Source organism: Athene cunicularia (genome assembly GCF_003259725.1).
Source record: "Athene cunicularia isolate RWA chromosome 24 unlocalized genomic scaffold, athCun1 chr24_part1, whole genome shotgun sequence".
Taxonomy (NCBI): Eukaryota; Metazoa; Chordata; class Aves; order Strigiformes; family Strigidae; genus Athene; species Athene cunicularia.
In genome coordinates this window covers 4,498,137-4,517,988 of record NW_020799132.1, presented here as the reverse complement: position 1 = coordinate 4,517,988, position 19,852 = coordinate 4,498,137, and the positions used below count along the sequence as shown (strand labels likewise).

Sequence of the window (19,852 nt, the reverse complement as noted above, 5' to 3'; positions counted from 1 at the left end):
TTTCCTGCCGGGGTGCAGCGGAACGCACGTCGTGAAACCGGCCGTGAGGCCCAGCAGCACAGACAAGGACCGACAGGCAGGCTCCCTGCTGGCTTCGGCGGCGGAGTTGGTTTTTCCAGCAGCCCTTGAGGAGATCGCTGGTTCAGTAGCGCAATGTCAGAGTCCGGGTCAGAAGCGTGTCAAGTGACACGCCTGGCGTGTCTTGTGCACTTCGCGATCCCCTCACCACAGTCCCTGCCACTAGTATTGGCTGTTTCCAGAAGCGTGGGACTGTGGTGGGTGAGGAAACAGCTATTCTTGCTCTGATGAAGCCCCTGACAGCGTTTCGCATGCTCAGCGAGCTTGCCCGGGTGGCTCAGAGGGTCATTCTGTCTGCCCTGATAGTATTTGTTCATCTGTCTCTCAAGATCACTTGAAAAATTATTTTCCTGAATCATGTCTCAGGAAGGACACACCGGCATCTTTTAGACAGATGTTTGTTCTGTTGCATCCATTCCTCGTGCTTTGTTTTTCATGGGTACAAACATGTCAAAATGCATTTGGTGTGTGTCTGGTTAGGACCTGCTCCGAAGGCGTTCGAGTGGCACTGGGGCTCATTAGAATGTCATTAATGATTCTCTTGAGCAGTCACTCGTTCTCCTTGTACGCATATAGCACGGGGATAGAAATATTTTTTAACATCATTTCTAGTGTTTTCTTTCCAGTTCACTCATCAGCTGCAGCAGCCCACCGGGTTTCCCTTGCGTCTCAAGTCAGGGTTATGCTCTTCTTTGCAGACACTTGCCATGCTGTATGCCACTAGGGCCACAGCCTGCCAGCAGAGCGTTTAAATATAGACAACAAAAATAATTCGTTGACTTCTCTCAGAGACTGAGCGTGTCTTTATGCTGTCATTTAGAAAACCCAAAGTTATTTTCGGATATGAATGTTTGTGCCGTCAGTAAGAAAACACTCGGAAATGTGCACCTTGCAAATGACCCTGTCCTGCCCTCGTACCCGCAGCATTCACCTGAAATGTGTCATGCTTGCTTTGCCTATTCTGTTAATCCTCGCTCTCAGGCAATTGTAGTGATTCAGAGAAGCCACGTGCCTGACAGATGATTATAGTGAATGTGAGATCTACTGAGAAGGGAAGTAGGAAAAGGTGGCTGCCCACTCCTTGACATTTTTGTCACCTGGCAGAGGCATTGGTGTGCAAAACTAAAGCTCAGGAAAGAAAATGTTTGTGATTCAAAGTTGTTGAATTTAAATGTCACTGTTTTTTTTTTTCCGTTCTGGATTACTCTCATGCTGTATCTGGAAACACATTTTTTTTGCCTCTAGTGCGATGTTAAGGTGGCTTTTGATTTTTCTGCTGATGTTTGCTCAGCAGATAAAGAGGAATGGAGTTGATAAAAAAGCAACATGAAGGACAGAAAGCCTTATGCATGGGGGAGTTCCAGAATTTCCAGACCAGGAGGTCTGAATGTGCATTTAGAAAGCCGTGTCTATCAGTCCTACAGTACTGAGCTCCCAGATCACACCACACTCTGGTGTGAGGCCTTTCAGCCTTAACTGTCAGTGCAAATTGTTCCTGTAGCACGAGGAATGTTTTAGCATAAACCGAAATGTCTCATTCCTAACACATACTTCGGTTTGAGGATTTCTTTTTCAAATCTGTATAGACTAGTAACATGGAGTTAAATTTGAGATAGGAAGCAACCGAGGTACTGAGCGCTAAAAAAGGTGTGGGTCTTTTTTTTTTTTTTTAAGATGGATAAATCCTTTAAGTCCCTCCTTGTGACATGGTAACTTTATATCCGATACACAAATTGTAACAGGTTTCAATCAACTTGCTTCTTATTATACCAAAGTTCTTTGAGGTATAGGTCTTTTAGGTAGTCTGTTCAGGTAGGAGTAAAGTAGAGCTTGTTAAACAGGTGATTCTTGACAAAGGGAACCCAAACCTTGGTTACAATAACTTTTGTTCAGCATTTTATATCTATCCTTGCCTGTAAATCTGAAGGAAAGTTTATGGCAGCAGGCAGAAACTTTAATTCAGCATTAGTTAGCAGCATCACTGTCAGCATGTGTGTCCCCACCATGAACTCAGAAGTTCTGGAGCTCCGGGAGTCCTGGAGGTGCAGGTTTATGTGCAGAACGTACGTATCTGTGTGAGCTGGGTTTTGGTAGTCTACTAGAAAGGTAAATCCGCAATACTTGGTGAAAATGCCGCTCCATGACTTATTTGTACGCTGTAGGAGGCCTGCAGTTGGTTCGTGCCTTGCTTTGGTCGTGCAGGTGGATGTGGGTCTCTCCTCCGTGTCCGTGACGGGTAGCAGGCTCTGCTTTGGAGTACAAGACCTCTGTGAAACCTGGGAACAATGCGGTTCCCTTCCTTTTGTGCATGTACCAAGCTTGACTCCTTTGTTATCCTGGAAACCATAAAATACCCAGTTCAGAGTATGTGCAGAAAAGTAGGACAGATAAGCTTAGTTCCACCTCGGGTACAGCAGAACGCCGACCAGCACCGCATCTTTGTGCCAAGTGTACTTCCAGCTGACACTCGATATCTTTCTAGGCAGGTCAGCAGCCTGCAATGTGGCGAGTCCTTTTTCCTGTGCTGTTCCCTTCTGTGACATTTATAGATACGAAGGGCGCGTTTATCTTCCAGATACATTAAGCAGCTGCAAAATTGAATTGGCAAAACTTCTTTTCGGACCGGCCAAATGATGTGCTCGTGTGTGCTTGGGAGCGTTTCGTGACACAGCAGTTGTGTTCTAATTAGAAGCCCAGGTTTACAAGCAGGATGGAAGAAACTTAGTTCTTTGCAGATGTCAGAGGAGAAATGATGATGCTCCCTCTGAGGCCGAAGCTTGCTTTGAAGGAGCTGCTGCTGTCAGTGAAGGTGAGAGCCCTGAGATATCCCGGGTGAGCTTACTAACAAACTCGAGTCTTCCCATGCCACCCTGTGGGCCAGATGGAAGTCTTGCTAGCAGAGGCCCTTGAGCTCTGAGCCATTTACAGCATTGGCCTGATTTTACAAAAACAAGCCATAACCTGCTTTGTATAGAGTTTCTTTGTAAACAGTTAGGGAGCTGTGGATCCTTTTTCCTTTTCTTTTTTCCTCATCCAAAAAGCTGATCTTGACTGAAAGTCCTGAGTTAAAGGGAAATTACAGGATGAAAGCACGTGTTTGAGCAATCTCATACTCATAAACATCTGTCTGCTCTTTCTCCTCCTCGCTGCCCTGGAAATGTGTTTGAGAATATCTGTGAATATCTCTCAGTCCTCTTGTGAGGTACAGAAGTCACCTTTTGCAGCCAGGGGCATACTGGGAACTGTCCTGTAAGAGCATGTGGGGCAAGGAGGTCTTGGACTTGGCCTGGAATGGTATGATTGAAAGCATGTTTGTGTAGCTTGGTCCCTCTGTTCAGTTTTGGTTTCTTTTCAGGTAAGGTTTTACTGTAATCTTGAATTTGAAGTATGACCTGTTAGACTCATCTGGAATTCAGAAGTAAAACCCATGACCCGTCTGTTCATTTTGTACTGTGTTTCTCAACGACCACTACTGGAGGTGATTATTAGCTGCTGACTGTTTATATGCTCTGGGGTTTGTCTCCACTAACTAGAAGTCCAAGAAGGGAGCATGGACCAGCCCAGCGGGAGGAGTTTCATGCAAGTTCTGTGTGAGAAATACAGTCCCGAGAACTTCCCGTATCGTCGTGGACCTGGTATGGGGGTGCATGTCCCAGCAACTCCACAGGGCTCGCCTATGAAGGGTAGGTTTGTGGTCTTTCTGAGCATCTGGGGGGTTTGGGGAGGGAAGATCAGTTTCTGGGTTACTCTTGCTTAAGTTGAAGAATCACCCTGAATTGACCAGAAAAAGAAATGTCACAGTGTATTATAATGTGTTTCTTACTGAAGAGCTGAGAGACTGGAATCTGACAAAGCAAGTTGATCTAGGCGCTGAATTGGTTGCTGTAAAAAACAAGTAAGTTTCCCTACAGCATAACGGGATCAGAATCCTGCCACTGAAAGATGGAAATGAGGCCCTGTGCAGTGCTGAGTTTTAGTCTTCCCTCACGCTCTGACATTTTTGGTTCTCAGGTTGTACAGATGCGTCTGAGATTCACATTTATCCCACCAGAACTGCCCCTTCTTTGTGTAACCTCTTGCCCATCGTGATCTGTGAAAATAATTAAAATTTCCGTCAGGTCAATTTGTATCATAACCAGCCCCAAAGGAGAAAATAGCCATGAAAGTCAGCTGGGTGAAGTTCACAGTAACTGAGTTTGACAGAGGAGGAAAAAGGGCCTGAGTTCAGTTGAGGATAAAACATACTGTGTGTCGCTCAAAATTAACATGAACGGAAAATTGGCCTGCTGTGCTGTTCAGTCAGTGCTCTCTCTCCTGTGTGTGGTCACCCACTTACCTGAGCTGTTTGGATGCTGAAAAGAGGGCACGTGTGTAAGTCTCCAAATGTGACCGAGACACGACTTACAAGGACGTCATGACTAATTCCCAAAGTACAACGCTGCCCTTTGTCAAAGCTGAGTGCTAACGAGCCAGGAAACTTAGATCACACCAGATAATTGTCTGCTGCTAGAACCCCCTTCTAGTTGTGTAACTGTCAAGTATTAAGCAGAGAGAAAAAGGGCCACCTTTTTAGGAAAAAGCTTGTTGTTAAATTTTAACAGTTTGATACTCAACAGAGGTGGGAGAGCTGTATTGTGTGTGATAGAGTGTAAGAGTGATGGCTTGCCTTGCCTAAATGTGGATCTCTTGTGTTGAAATGGTTTCCTGTGACAAATCCACAGCTTTTAACTGTGTCATGTTTTGGGCTTAGCAAATCAGGCTGTGATTGCGATCTGAGTTCTTGTCTGTGAAATAGCTGCGAGACCGTTTACCTGCATGAGAAAGAACTAGAGCAAAACCAAAGCAGAAATGTAAAAGGCAGAGTAGAGACGTCACTTTTTCCAGGATGTAAGAATGCTAAATGTTCTATGTTGTTGGAAAGGGAAAGCTTAGAAAAGAAATACTTAAATACATCCTCGCTGTTACTAACCCCAAGTGGACTAAGTACAAGGGGATAAGGGAGTCTAACCCTGTGCAACGTATGGTCCACTTAGTCCTGTGTCCTATCCGCAGTAGCAGATGCCTGGGGAAGAGCGTAAGTTCTGGCAAGAACTGATACGAGATGTACTATAAACTACAAAGGACTGGCCGGTCCTCGCTGCGACGTGGACTGAGATGTGTGTAGTAACTGAAGAGCACTGATAACTGAGTGGTACTTCGTGTTTAGACACACGACGACTTCTGGATTGATGTCAGTCACTTGTCATACAATCCATATTTATCCTGAGATCCTTATATATGTGTAAATTGTGGAGTTACTGGTAGATCTTTTGCTGAATGTCATGTTTGTTCATGCTTGTTGTTACTTTCTGCAGCCAAGCGATGCAGTGCTGACCAGAGGGCATCTTTTCTTTTTCCCTGTTTCAGATCGCCTCAACCTTCCGAGCGTGCTGGTACTGAACAGCTGTGGCATAACTTGTGCAGGGGATGAGAATGAAATCGCTGCCTTCTGTGCTCATGTGTCTGAGCTAGATCTTTCTGACAATAAACTGGAAGACTGGCATGAGGTAAAATGGTTACATGTGCATCTTTCTGAGTAACTTTGATGGTTATTACTATGACTGCAAATGCATTGCGGCTTATATGAGTTCTTCAGTCGTTTAAAGGAGAAAGATTTCCATTTTTTGTGGCTTTTTTCTCATCTTTGAAGCTGATGGTTATTTACTTCGACAACAACTGAGCAATAAACGTGATGAATTTAATGCATTTGGGCACTTCACTCCATTTACCTTGTGACTTACGATCTAGGCCTGTGGGTGACAAGTATATGTGGGTTGTTTTTTTTTATCGTGCAAAGCACTGGAACTGGCATTTCTAACGTCAAGAGGTTAATGAGCAGTGCAATTTTTAACAGAGTAAGAACTGAGGAGATCTGAGTAATGGGAGTTGATTCCCAGCTTTGCCACTGACCCTGTGATGCCAGGCAAGGTATTTATTCTCTCTCCACTTTTGTTTCCATTTGTATCTGCAGAACAAGTTTAATAACGTTTACATCAAAGGATATTTCTGAGGTCTTGTTAATTAATGATAAATGCTATTGTAAAATCCTCTGAAGCACTTGGATGAAACATGCTAGATAAATGCAATGTAAAACAATTGCAATCTGTTCAAGTGTCATCAGCAGTTCCGCACTGGCTTCTGCTCTGCTTTTATGTCAGTGTTTATTGGTGACAATACATGGAAAAGAACAGGATGTGCCACATAAAAATTATCACGTTTCTGTTGCATCAGACTCCTGCGTCTTTAAATAGGTAGCGAACGAGGTGTTTGCAGCAAGGTCCTGGCTCTGGCATGGGGGTCACAAAGTCAGAAGTGGGATAGGTTTCCCTGTTATTTCCTTGTTAGCCTAGAAGGTGTTAGCTCAGCGGGTGGGAGAGAAATCTTAGGCTTGCCTCTTGAGATCAGAGCCAGGGAAGATGGTTTTGTGCTGAGGGCGTATCTGCGAAGAACTGCGATGGTGTCTCCTGACTTGTTTTATTCTGACCCTCTCCCGTCGTAGTGAGGTGTTGCCTCTGCTCCCTGTTCTGCCTCTTTCTTTCGGTGGGGCTGACCTTGCCTCTGGTAGGCAGCGGGCAGAGCTGCACATACACTTGTCACTCACAACTGCTGTTTGCTCAGTCTGTTTAGGCCACCCGGGATGGCACCGTTGTCAGCTCCGGCATGAGCTGCAGTAGAGCTGGAACTGGGAGGCTTTCTGTGTACTTTGGTCCCTTCCTCCAAGACAGGATTAAGTTCTCATAGCCCATCCACAACAGATAGATAGCTACTCAATCTTAAAAACTGCCAGCGATGGGGATTCCAGATCCCTGGGTAGTCTGTTCCCATGCTTAGCTAATAACCTCTCAGTCCAAACTATGTCACTTAAGTCTCCCATGCTGCCATTCGCATGGGATTTGCTCCCATTTGCTCCCTGCTCTGTTCTCAGCAGGCACGGAGGAGCATTCGTCACTGTTCCTCACACGACAGCCTTTTACACCCACGAGGAAGAGCTTTCATGTCTCCTTTTCCTATTTTAGTATAATACTGAAAAAATCCCGGTCTTCCAATTGTTCATTGCAGGCCATTTTCTTAAAATCCTTTGTTGTTTTTGTTGGCGCTGATGTCATTCCAGTTTGTCCACTTCATTCCTAAGGCATAGTGCCCAAACACGCCATCACCTAAGATGAGATGTGAAGCGAGGCAGACTGATTACCTCCAGCATCACTTATGCAACACTTGAATTCAGCCTCCCCGTGAGACAATTGTCCTTTGCTAGCAACCAGACCCTCTTCATTGACCTGTGTACATCATGGCCTGCCCCGTCTCCTTCCATCCCAATCGCTTTGTGGAGTGGAGCTCTCTAGCCAGGTGTTCTCTGACTTGTAATTATTTTCTGGATAAATATATTTTTCCCCAAAATGTTAGTACTTTGACTGTCCTTGCGCAGAACTTCCATCTTACAGGTTTCTGATAGCTTTGTTTTGGCCTCTAGTCTTGTACCGCAATGTGACGGCAGCCTTCCCCACCTTAGTATCGCCTGCAAATTAAGAAAACACAAAGCGTTCAATTATTCTGGTCAATGAAAACACGACTACACTCTTCTAGAACACTCCCTCAGCATGTCTGCTAGTTTTGTACTGAACTCTTAACTTGCAGTGCTGGCCTGGGCGCTGGAAGTCCCCAGTTTGCCTGTGTGACTGGTGTGCAGGTGACGTCAGAAGCTGTCATTCCCTGACGCTCCTTTCCTACTGGATCAGGTACCCAGTCGAAGAGGAAAATCAGATTGATGGGGTGTCTTCTTTACAAATTGATGCTGCCTGGCTGTTCTGTTCTCTTAATCATTAGTAGAGGACTACAAATTTATCACCCAAATAACGTGTTCCCACATCTTTCCGTGTATTAGCAGTATCTAGGTCAGCACCTACCCTGGTTGCACGATCTGTTTTGTGTCCCACACTCCAGGGCTGTACAGGCGTCTTGTCTGACTTTTCTTCCTCTTTCTTGGTCTTTCTTTCTTACCTCTCTGCCACTTTACCCTCAGGTGCACATCTGTACACACAAAAAGAGAAAGTATCCTCGGGCAGAGTTACCTGAACGTTTGGATTGATTGTAAGAAAGCCGCTGTTCTCAGATTAATCGAATCAAATCAGAAATTAATTGTATGTGTACAGTGAACTTCTGTCTGTCTTTTACGTTGAGTAAAACCCCGAGGTCTGTGGCTAGTGGGGAGCAGTGGAAAGCTGAGCAAGTGATCAGTGTTGGCCAGAAAGTCAAGGGACGTGCCCGTTGCCTCCCTGCTAAAAGTGGGGTACGGCGTGCTGGCTCCTGTAACGTGCTGCTGCTTCAGCTTGGTGTTGAGGTGGATTTTATGACCTCTCCCAAGAGACGGGCTTGCGCTTATCAAGCTGCTCAGAGAGCGTAATTAAATGAACTGTGGAGGTGAATGAGCAATTAACCAATCAATCTAGATCAGTGAATAGTTGGAGTATGAATTACAGGTACTTATCCAAAAGCCTTATTTTTTCCCCCATATCATTTCTTTGGCTTGTGGTGATTCCGAAGGGCCCCCTTTTAGGAGACGGGATATTATTGCATAAGGTCCGATTACTGCCTGATACGCATTTCTTTCTTTCTCTTTTTTTTTTTTTTTTCCCTCCCCACTTAGGTCAGTAAAATTGTGTCCAACGTTCCCCACTTGGAGTTTCTAAACTTGAGTTCCAACCCTCTCAGTTTGTCCGTTTTAGAGAGAAGGTGTGCTGGGTCTTTCGCTGGTGTTCGCAAACTTGTGCTCAACAACAGCAAAGCTTCCTGGGAAACAGTCCACACAATCCTGCAGGAATTACCAGAGTAAGCATGGGGAGCTGGGCGTAGAAAGGGGTGCTCGCTGCACACAGCTGAAGGCTGCCTCATCAAATCACATGGTGAGGGATGAGAGGGGTGTGAGGATGCAAACATGACCAGTAGAGACAAAGGGAATTTTATTTTTTTTTTTCTTTGGGAGCTTGGGAACTGGCCAGGTGAATGCTTTACCTTGTCTTAAAAACTGAACTTGTATGGCACTACAAAACCTTTGGAGCTTCTCATCCAAATCTAAATACCAGAGATGGATAATCACCCCGACAGTGTGGGAGGTGACACGCTTTCCTCTGAGTCACAGCAGAATGAATGGTGCAGTGCGTACCTGTACTAATAGCTTTTGAATGGGATGTAATTCTGAGGGTCTGGCCACTCGTCAAGTAATATTTCATCATGATTTTCTATGCAAAGTGTTGATTTCTGTGGCTTGGCCACGGTCCACCTTGGCAGTGGCATTCTGCTTCCGCGAAATGTCCTTGGTGGCTTCGTTTCGATAACAGAGTCCTCTTCGTACGGTTTTGTAAGCAGAGGGGATGACAGCAGTACGTGGCCAACGTACGCTTCCCTGAGATTAGGAGAGCTAGTTTAGTTGTCTGAAAATTTAGTGGGACCTGTTCTTTCTTTAACGGGAACCTTTGGCAGAACCAGTGATGTGGGGAAAAAAGCGTCATCTGTGTTGTATAAAACCATTTTTTTAAATTAAGCGACGAGTGTTGAAAGCAGGTACCAGTCACCATTGGAGCTGGGTTGGTGGCTTGTTGGGCACAAATGTGGGACACCACCCTGAGCAATCTGTTACACAATTAATACTGGGAGGCGAGGGGAACACTTAGAGGTGTTTTTCATCTGTGGAGGAAGTTTATGGATGGGAGCGGAGACACAGTCGAAACGCTCCATTTGGAGTGCTCAAAGGTCTTCTCTACACCAAGATTTCAAATCACACAAGAGCCGTTACTGAAAGTCGTGTTAAAATCGCACATGCGTGCCCCTCTACCCGAGAAGGTAGCTGTTTGTCAGCATATGTTGGGATGATGATATGATCTTTCTCCCCCTGTGCAGCTTGGAGGAGCTCTTCCTGTGCCTTAACGACTATGAAACAGTGTCTTGTTCTCCGGTTTGCTGTCAGTCTCTCAAGTTACTCCACATAACTGACAATAATCTTCAAGACTGGACTGAAATTCGAAAATTGGGAATTATGTTTCCATCACTGGACACACTTATTCTGGCTAACAACAACCTCACGACCATTGAAGAGTCGGAAGATTCCCTAGCAAGGCTGTTCCCCAACCTGCGATCCATCAATTTGCACAAGTCAGGTGAGAGCCTGGAAGCAGCATGCTTTTTCTTCTCGGCGTAAGAGTCTCTCCTCCCGAGTAGCTGAAAAACACACTTGCTTTGTGCTCTTTGAAACTTTGTCCTTGGGCTGATTGCCTCTTAGGCTTGTGTTAGCAGTAAGTAGCCTGCAGTCAGCATTGCTTCCCGCAAAGTATCAGAGGGGGCAAGTGAAGGCAGAAGTGCTGAGCAGGAGCCTAAACCTTTGGGATAGTTCTGTTGCTGTCGCAGAGATGAAAATGCTCAGTGACCTTTGCCTCAATCTATCCTGGCTTCTCGGCAGAATTACAAAGCTGTTGATAAATGTAGTCCCAACAGAGCTATCATGCTGAAGTTCAGTTTCCTGATGGTGCTCATGCAGGGCCACATGCGCAGATGTACTGAAGTGCGCTCACCTGAAGAGTGTAGCATTAGGAGAGGAAAACAGGCAAGAAATCAACTTGCCCGTCTCTGGGGGCTTTGCCTGCTGGTTTTGGTAGTTAGTCATTATCTAGAAAGATGAGTCAGAGTAGCGTGGACTGGCAGTTATTAAAAATGAGCTGGCAAAGGTTTTTTTTTTACGTTGGTAGTTTCCCTCTGTTTCCTGTCCCTGCCTCGGGTGCTCCTGGCTGGAGAAGGATAAATAAATGCCTGACAGTGGAGGGGATGAAAGAATCCAATTTGTCTTTTATTCCCTGTTTTATCTTGGGTAAAACGAGCGTATGTGTAGGTATGTGGCATGTAAGGACTGAGCGTTCACCAGCAAAAGCTGTCCGTCATCTGTGCTCAGTTATTAGAAGCTCACCACAAGTTATGCTCGAGGCTGCTTTCACACTTCAGCCCCAGAGAATTTTCAGCCAACGCTCCAGGAAGAGAATCAGCATTTGGCATATCGGGAAGGGCACCCCGTGCTCAGCGAGACAGAGCTGCAGGGCAGCTCGTGAGGGCTGGGACATGTCTGTGAGACGACACGTACGCCAGAAATTCTTCTGCAGGAGTACTTAATGCATCATTATCTTTTGTTCTTGAGAGCTTTATATGCTGTGCAAGTGATAGTTAAGTGTTAGCCAAGGTAGAAGGTATTTTATTAACATGCTCTGCAATGCAAGCATCAAGGAATCCCTATAATAAAAGCTTAAAGCTAACTAGAGGAAGAAAAGCCTGTTAAGCTGGATTTGAAAGCACTGTCTCACTGAGGAGCAAGTGCTCTTGTGGTAAGTAGTTTTGTAACGTTGATGCCAGGTATTTAAGAACTCTGGATTCTGTATTGCATTTGATGTTCTGGGAGCTGAAAGTCAAGTAGAAATCCCAAGGAGGTTGTTAAACGGTTTTTTGGTTGTTTTGGTTTTTTTTTAGGGAAAGCTGCTGCACTCCCTCTTTTTTTGCGGGCTCTTTTAGTTTAGTGGAGATCAGGGATGAGCTAATGGTAATGGGTTTTAGTGAAGTTATAGCGCGACAGGGTCGTGAAGGGATGAACAGATTTTCCTGCCGAGGCGGATGCCGTGGCTGACAGCGGTTTGTCCTTCAGAGGTGGCTGTCTGTCTCTCTGCACTTTCTCCCAGCTCCGAGAGCTTTTTTGGCCCTTTCAGAGCAGCATGATTCAGAGAGGTACCAGGCACTCTTTGGTGACGCTGCGCCCCAGAGAACAGGTGGAAGAGTTCTCCTGTCACAAACCTACTCAGTTTGTCTGTAAGTGTGGCTGTTACTGATACCCAGAGGATGGCTTTGGGCGTAGGTGACCTTGGCAGAGGTGTTTCATAGGGAAGGGAAGGAGTCCCTTCTTCTGAGCTGTGTCGTGACACATGGTTTGGGCTTGAACTTGGCATTTCCTGACAGGCTTAGCTCAAATGAGACCCCCCGATTTTGTTTGAACCGATAATTTTTCTGTTTTTTCACATTTTCTGTACTGTGTGGGTGAAGCTGTTGAATGTTGTTTGGAGAAACCAGCTTTCTAACTCGCGCTGCCAGTGTAAGCTTCTGGAACAGTCATCGGGAAAGCATCACGGTAAATGTTTCTGCAGTTGCAGCAAAAGGAAGCGAAGATGAGTAGTGTTGATCTCGCCACATAATCAGGGCTGTAGTGTTGCTCGATCCTCGTTTTTTCGTTTTACCTTTGCTTGCTTTGTTGTCCCAAATGTCAGGTCTTGAGGGGGCTGAAACTGAGTTAAAGCCTTTTTCATTAAATGGCTGGATGGCTTCTGGGACTGTTTTACCATTGGGTCATGAGAGGAAATGGGACCCAAGGCGGTCGTGGATGCGAGGTAAAGCCGTTTGATGGCTATTTAGTGATGCCTAGAATGACAGAAGTCCTGATGACTTTAATACTACTTAAGGCAGCATCCCTTTATAGATGCAGCCATCATAACTGATGCTAGGCAGTCCTCGGCAGTGAGGCCAAAGACTGGTCCATGAAAAACTCAAGTTCCCTAGTCAGCCGTGGAGATCATCCTTCTAGACTTACAAAACAGCAGGAAAGAATTTAAACTATGCTGTCTTGTAAGCAAACGAAGGAGGTTTTTTTGCAGTCCCTCATGAGCAGAAAGCAGACTTCTCAAAGAAACAGCAGCTGACGCTCGGCTGTCACTTATGTTCTTTGGCTGTGTCTGATTATCTTGGATACATGATGTATTATCTGTGTTTGTTTAAGCAAGTCTTTTCTTCCAAGCAGGTCTGCATTGCTGGGAAGACATTGACAAGTTAAATTCTTTTCCCAAGCTCGAGGAAGTGAAATTGCTAGGAATCCCTTTGCTGCAGTCCTACACCACTGAGGAACGCAGGAAACTGCTAATAGCCAGGTCTGTTGCTTGTTTCTGCGGCTCAGCAGAAGCGTTACATGGCAGTGAACGGCTGGGAGCGGGTAATTGGAGGAAGAAACTCTTAGGAGATGGGGTTTTGTGTGAATTCACCACTCAGGAAGATTTGAGCTTTTTTCTTTATTGTGTGGGAAAGTGAGAGTAATGGAAATGTTAAGTCTAACTTCTCTACTTCTCGGAGAATTTTTTGAGTCTCATGCAGGCCCGTGCACACGTGTGGCGAAATGAAAATGCTTGGGTTTGAATGTGCTTGGAGAAGCTGCATGGGATTTACCCTCTCCCTCTTCCTCTCTCGGGGACCGAGGCGTGAGCTACCCGGTGTGATTCTCCTGGTGTTAATGTTATGGCACGTGGCTTTGAGTGGTGACTGTCTTGCTGGACACCCTGCCTGGGTTTCTCTTTTTGCTGACTGCATTTCTCGGTGTCTGCATGCAGGTTGCCATCTATCGTCAAGCTCAATGGAAGCATCGTTGCCGATGGCGAGCGAGAGGACTCGGAGCGATTCTTCATCCGGTATTACATGGAGTTCCCGGAGGAGGAGGTCCCGTTCAGGTATGAATTGTTGTCATGGAATGGAGAGCAGGAGCAGAAGGGCAGCGAGACAAAAGGAAAGGTGACTGAACAGATGATGTTACAGGGGAAATCTGGGCTAGCTGTTCCATGAAAATACCATCCCTCGCCTTCCTTCTGTCTTGCCTTCCTCAATCTGTTTTAGCTAACGTCGTTATATTAGAGTGTTGTCTGATGGCTTGTAGAATCACTTCTGAGTCAAATTTGGTCTTAAAGTGTCCGCGTCAAGTGCCATTAAACAACATGACTGTTCAGTTCATGATCTTCATTGCTTCCTGGCCTCCCTGATGGCTAGCTTCATAATCCACCTGTGTTTGGGAGTCCCCGAAAGCCAGTACAGAGCGTGCTCTCTGGTGCCAGGCCGTGGCGTCCAATTCTCTTGACCATCTGGTGTGTGGAATGTGACTGGCGACGGGAAGCTGTCCCTTCACTTTCAGGCCCGCAAATCACAAGTCTGATGGTTTTTCTTTGCCAGAAAAGTATGCCCAATGATCTGTTCATCTTGGTAAACTAATGAACTTTGACAGATGCTGTTCAGTCGGTATCTCCTCTGTGCCAGCATCTACTTACTGCTTCTTAATGGGCTGAGAAAGGATCATGGAGCATCAAACCACTGCATTTACGTGCCTTTTGCCCTAGAACCCTCATGCGCTTTTCAGACAACAAATCTTCATAGCCCATTCTTTACAGAAAGGGGGTAGGACTAGAGTGTGTGTGCATGTCTGGGGGGAAAGACAGAGGTAGGGACAGACTGAGGTAGAGAAAGTCAAAAGTATGGCCCAGTACAGATGACAAAGGTGCAAATGGAGTCTGGTCAGCGTTTCCATTGCTGGTGAGTGTTTTTTTCCCCCAGCTTAACTCTTAGGTAAAACATCTCTTGTTTTTTGGAAGCGCTGGGTATGGGACCTGCCAGTACAGTAAGGTCACGGGAAGGCTGGAATGGGGAATGAGGACATGGCGTTTTGTGTGAGTACTGATAGGTGCAATGATTATAGCGTTTGTTAAAGGTGTACTGGGGTCAGTTCAGAGGCGAAGGGTACTAATGTAATCAGGGAGACAAGACAGCTGGTGATCCCTCTTGTGCCTTTTTCTGAGGACAAATCCTGGCTTCTAATTTTAGAAAGCCCTTGAAGGGGAAAAATTGAAATATTGGAATGGATAACAGAAGAGGTGGAGAATGCAGGGCAGAGGAAGGGGAGACGGGGACTGCGAGCTCATGGTGCTGCTCCCACAGTGGATTATTTTCTGTAACATTTTATTTCTGAGAAAATTGTTTCATGTCTCTGTGTTCATGACTCTAGAAGGGGAGAATGGCAGGGCAGCTAAGCCCAACAGTGAGGGGAGGGGATCTAAGGTGTGAGTAGCCCTTTGATCCTGGTAGAATGAGTGTGCTGCCCTGAGCTCAGGAAGAAGGGTTTGTGCGTGAGAGGGAAGGTAAATATTACCTGGCAGGCTCTGAATCATCTCCTGCTGGATTTGCACCTCCTGATATCGTGGTGACAGGTGCCTCACACGTCCAGGGCCCATATATTGGTGAGAAGGACACAGTGGGGTGTAGCTTGAGACACGCGTGATGGTGCTGTTAGGACGTGGACTTAGGGAGCGGGCTGTGTGCACCCATGGCGTTACACTGTACCACACGCAACTGGGGTCGGTTCCCAGGTGGGAGCTCCTGTAGGAAATTACTAATATCTCACCCATTCAGAAAAGCTGGGCTGATCTTGACCAGCACGCTAGCTTTATGCTGTTTTGGTAAGATACAGGAGAATTACCTCCCCCTCTGATTTCTTAACCTTTAAACACTGTTACTGCCCTTTTCGTGGTCAATGGGCTCTTTGTCTGAATCCCTTCATCTGTACGGCGTTTCCAAGAGACTTGTGCAGCTACTGAAGAGGGTTGTTCTGTTCTGGAGGAGTTGTGTGCCCCTACAGACTCTTTTCTAACGAGGCTGCAGATGGCTGAGAGCATCCCAAGCGCTGAGGGCCGGGTTTCAGATCCTGGACCCGTACCCAGCCACCCTCCTTGGAAAGGGAAGCCTGGCATCCTTTGCAGAAGGATTTTGTGTGTGTTTATTTTTAAAGCTTCCTCTTCTTTGCTCCCCAATCTGGTGTGGTCTCTCCGAAGGTGGTTTGTATTTAGAATCTGATCAGGACGCCCGCCTGTTGTGGCTGGGGGTACAGCATCTGCATTGCAGTGCTGCCTCAAGCGGAGGACGAAGACACACTTGGGCATGGAAAACTTTGGAGTGTGAGCAGCCCCCCTCCAGACTGCTGGGGGGTAGCGTGCAGTAAGTGAGCAGCACGCTCCCTCACTGCAAACCCCCCGCTTGCGTTGCATGTCTTCACAGGCTGCAGCTGGAAGGGATTGGAAAGGGAGGGAAATGGGAAGAAAAATTTCTCTCTCTGGCTGTCGTGGGTTAGAATGGAGCGCCGAGTGTACAATCCAATATTGCTGTCTTCTTGAGTGACGTCTTTGTGTCTGTGGGTTTTTAATGAGTCCTCTGCTTGTCTGGTCCACTGTTTATCTGCAGAGTATCAGAGACACTTCCAGCCAGGCTCAGCTCTTCAGCATCCTCTGCTCTGGCAGCCAGCGTCTGCCAGGGCTGCAAGGGGTGATTATCAAAGTCTCCAGGGTGCCTATTATCGGGGTACAAAAGAACGATATGAGCCGTGTGCCTTTGTCCTTATTGATTTGAGGGAAGCCAGTCATTCAGACTCCTAACTGCCTTTGCAGGCTGCAGCTAGCGTACAAGGAGCAGGCTGCGACGCTCCTTCTGCCTGTCCTCAACATGAGAAAATTTCAGACAACATTGCCTGACCCCTCCGCATTTTTACAGCACGTATTTGGGTAATTTTAGCCCACTCATGGTGATTCTCTCTCTCAGCTTGCTTGAAATTTGTCCCCCTCTTTATCCTCTGCCCACCACCAGCCCTGCTGGCTGCCGTTTCCCTGAGCGCATGAATCGTGGCAGTACTTCTGGTCGTTGAGTAGAGAAATTACTGCTGGTCTGCAGCGGAATGTGCCGCAAAGAAATTCTCCCCATCAGCGGCACGTTGGTTAGCGCTCGCTCTTACTGCGGGTGGTAAAATAGTCTCCTCTCAGCACTAATGGCTTTTCCAAGTAAATAGGCCTGATCCTATCACCCAGATGACTGTGGGAGCAGGGCACCGGCCTGCCTTTGGATGCTGCGCCCTGGGGAGGGCTCATTTTGTCCGTGAGATTGGGGAAGTCCTAGTGAGTTGTGGCCCTTACCTCATTTCCCAGCAGACAGAGGCTCTGCTGTTCTCCAGGAACATTCCTGCCTTCAGCAGGACTCCCTGGGGTCACCCGGCCTGCCAGGTCCCATCATCTCTCGACAGGCGCCGTGACACAGCACTGATCGCATTCAGCTCAGGCTCGGCTGGGGAACAAAAAGCGCTTTCTGTACGGCGCATAGTGGAGGGCCTCTGAAATGTTACCTTTCCTCGGCAGCCCTCGGTCTTTGTCATCTCGCTCACACCGTGTTTTGTGCTGCCGTTTCGCCTCTCTCCCAGCCAGGCAGGGGGTGTGCAGCCATGCCCGGTGGCAGCAATCCCCGCTGAAGGCGGCGGGAGGGTGAGCCGGGCTTTCCATCGCAGGGGATGGCTCCCCGGGTGGACCGTGCAAAGGGCAGTCAGAGGACTTGGCTCCAAGGAGAGAGTGACGATGGAGCGTGTGGCTCTGCTAGTTATAACTCCCGTGTTGTTTTAGAGTAGGTGTGAAGGATGAGTTGGCAAGAAATGCCCTGTTTGTTGTTAGCTTCCAAACTGTGCTGCAGCTCCCCTTGATTCGGTGATCTTAGAGACCCTGCGCTCGGTGGAGACAAGGTGACTGGAGTGGATGGGCTTTCTGGGGTTTATTTTCTCCTTTTCAACATCTTGCCTGAGAAACACTGTGTGCTCTGTGAAGTGTCGTGCTGGCAGGGGAGAAAACAGGACTCATGCCATCCAGATTTATGGATGTCTTTTCAGGTCATCAGACTTGAATCGGAGCGAGTGTTACCACATGCGAGGAACATTCAGCTCCTCAAAGTGTGAGAGATTTGGTGGCAAATGAAGAAGAAATCTGGGGTTTTCCTTTAGTTGCTGCTGGGCAGGAGGCTTGTATGGGGAGAGGCATGCACTTACGGGCTTTGAATGCTAGCTCGGCAATATTCTTCACTTGTGAGAGCCTCATCCATCCTTCCCACCTTGAGCAAAGTGCCGGTTAAACTGCAAGAAGTTTCGGAAGAGCCATATGTCAGCTGTCACTGACTTGAAGGATGAGGACAGCTCATCGTTGTCTAGGTTCTGGTTTTAGCTCTCCTCAAACAGTTCTGGGCTTTAGATGAATCACTCCTTGGAGTCTGCACTTACCCTCTTGTCATCCGGTCACTGTATTCTCGGTGCAGATGTTGGTTTGTACTTGGCAACCAAGTAGTGTCCCTGGATGATTGCAGCTAAAATGGGGGAGCATCATCACGTGAAACAGAATCTGAGTTGTGAAACGTGCAGAACTGGCTGTAGGAGCAACTGTAGCGTAACTCTGGACTTGGTTTAATTTTTCAGGTATCACGAGCTGGTCACGAAGTACGGGAAGCTGGAGCCCTTAGCAGTCGTGGATCTTCGGCCGCAGAGCAGCGTGAAGGTGGAGGTTCACTTCCAGGATAAGGTGGAAGAGATGTCGATCCGTCTCGATCAGACTGTGGCAGAGTTGAAGAAGCACTTAAAAACTGTAGTGCAGTTATCAACAAGCAACATGCTGCTCTTCTACTTGGACCAGGAAGCTCCTTTTGGTCCCGAGGAGATGAAATACAGCTCGCGAGCGCTGCATTCTTACGGCATTCGGGATGGGGATAAAATTTACGTGGAGCCCAGAATGAAATAACCTCTTTTGACCTTGTGAGTGCACGCCCGTGCACACACACACATGCCCCCACACACCCACACACATGCATTAAGGAGTTTTTTGCAAGGTTTTTATTTCGGTCGGTTGGTTGAGGTTTGGTTGCGTTTCTGTAGCAGGTGATTTCTTAGCCCGGAGGAAGTGCCCTGATCTGAGAACCATGCCCGCCACCCACTGCAGGTGACCTTGAGGTGACAATTGACTTCAGTGCGTGTGTTTCAGTGTGTGCAATACCTTGATGTTTTCTTCGATGCTCCGGTATACTCGTGATTTGGCGTGAATGGTCAGTTGTTCAAACTAAAGAATGCTAGGGTCCGTAAGGGAGAAGATAGCTCGGTGCAGAATTAGACCTGTTTTTTTTTCTTTTCCTAAATTTTGGGAATTTTGGCTCCACAAGAGCACCCTTTGGCCTAGCTATCTGACTGTGACTCGAGCTTGCTGAAGTATTATTTTTTTTTTGCAGCTGGGTGCTGTCTCAACCTTTTGTTGCGCTCGAGTTCACAGAAAAGACCTAAAACAGTATTGCGCTTGATTCAGAGCTCAGGTACTTAGTGCATCTACTAAACTCCACTGGTTTGGTTTGTATGAGTGCACAGAACGGGGGAAAGAAAGAGACCTTATTAGAAAGAAACAACTTCTTTTCAAAATGCATGCTCTACATCCAAACTGCTATTCTTATTTTTTGGGGAAAAAAAAAAAAAAGAGTTTGGATCCCTATACTCATCTCATACAGTGTTTGCAACCTGTAGCCCTGGCAGTCTGGAGGCAAAGGGACCCTCGCCGTGTGTGTGGCAAAGGGAATTTTGGAAGGTGGTGGATGGGCGTTGCGTTGGAAGGACTCTTAGAGTAACAGGTCAAAAAGGGGTTGAAGGGCAGGTTCTCCCGTTGGCCGTGATTCATCCCCATGATGCTGAAGAGATCCTCCAGTGTGCACTTAACCTTGTACCAGTTTGTACTGAAAGTGGAACGGCTAACATTGCTCTCCTGGGAGAGAGTAAGAGTAAAGTTGTAGTTTGTGTTTGTTGCTGTTGCACCAGAAATGAAACCTAGCACTTTCCCCGGGGGCCCCTGGCTGTGGGGTCCCTGCTTAGGGTCCGAACTAGGAGAATGTGTTGGCTCGGATCAGTTTCTAGAAGGTGAGTAACAAAGCATCTAGGCTCACGTTTGTTGTAAGCAGGTTTTCACTGTCTGTATTGGCTTCCCCCCACACGCACCTCCTAGGCATCGTGTGCTGCTGTTTAAATTAGCCCTTCTTTTCTACTGCAGAGCAGATTCCCTCTCTTGTGCAATGAAACCCTCCTTCC

The 19,852-nt window shown here is 47.0% G+C and overlaps 1 protein-coding gene across 3 annotated transcripts in view; it reads left to right on the top strand.

Moving 5' to 3' along the window:
- The window catches only part of TBCEL (tubulin folding cofactor E like), a 25,418-nt gene extending 6,622 nt beyond the window's left edge, over positions 1 to 18,796 (top strand). For 2 of the 3 annotated variants that reach the window (XM_026863742.1, XM_026863744.1), the window contains exons 2-8: positions 3,612 to 3,761; positions 5,485 to 5,624; positions 8,762 to 8,943; positions 10,012 to 10,268; positions 12,932 to 13,058; positions 13,512 to 13,628; positions 18,212 to 18,796. In XM_026863742.1, the coding sequence (XP_026719543.1) occupies positions 3,629 to 3,761; positions 5,485 to 5,624; positions 8,762 to 8,943; positions 10,012 to 10,268; positions 12,932 to 13,058; positions 13,512 to 13,628; positions 18,212 to 18,530 (1,275 nt within the window). In that variant the 5' untranslated portion in view covers positions 3,612 to 3,628 and the 3' untranslated portion in view covers positions 18,531 to 18,796. Of the gene's footprint in view, positions 1 to 2,059; positions 2,888 to 3,611; positions 3,762 to 5,484; positions 5,625 to 8,761; positions 8,944 to 10,011; positions 10,269 to 12,931; positions 13,059 to 13,511; positions 13,629 to 18,211 lie in introns of those variants that run through there. The other variant, XM_026863741.1, reaches the window with a different exon arrangement.
- The last annotated feature ends 1,056 nt before the right edge of the window (positions 18,797 to 19,852 follow it).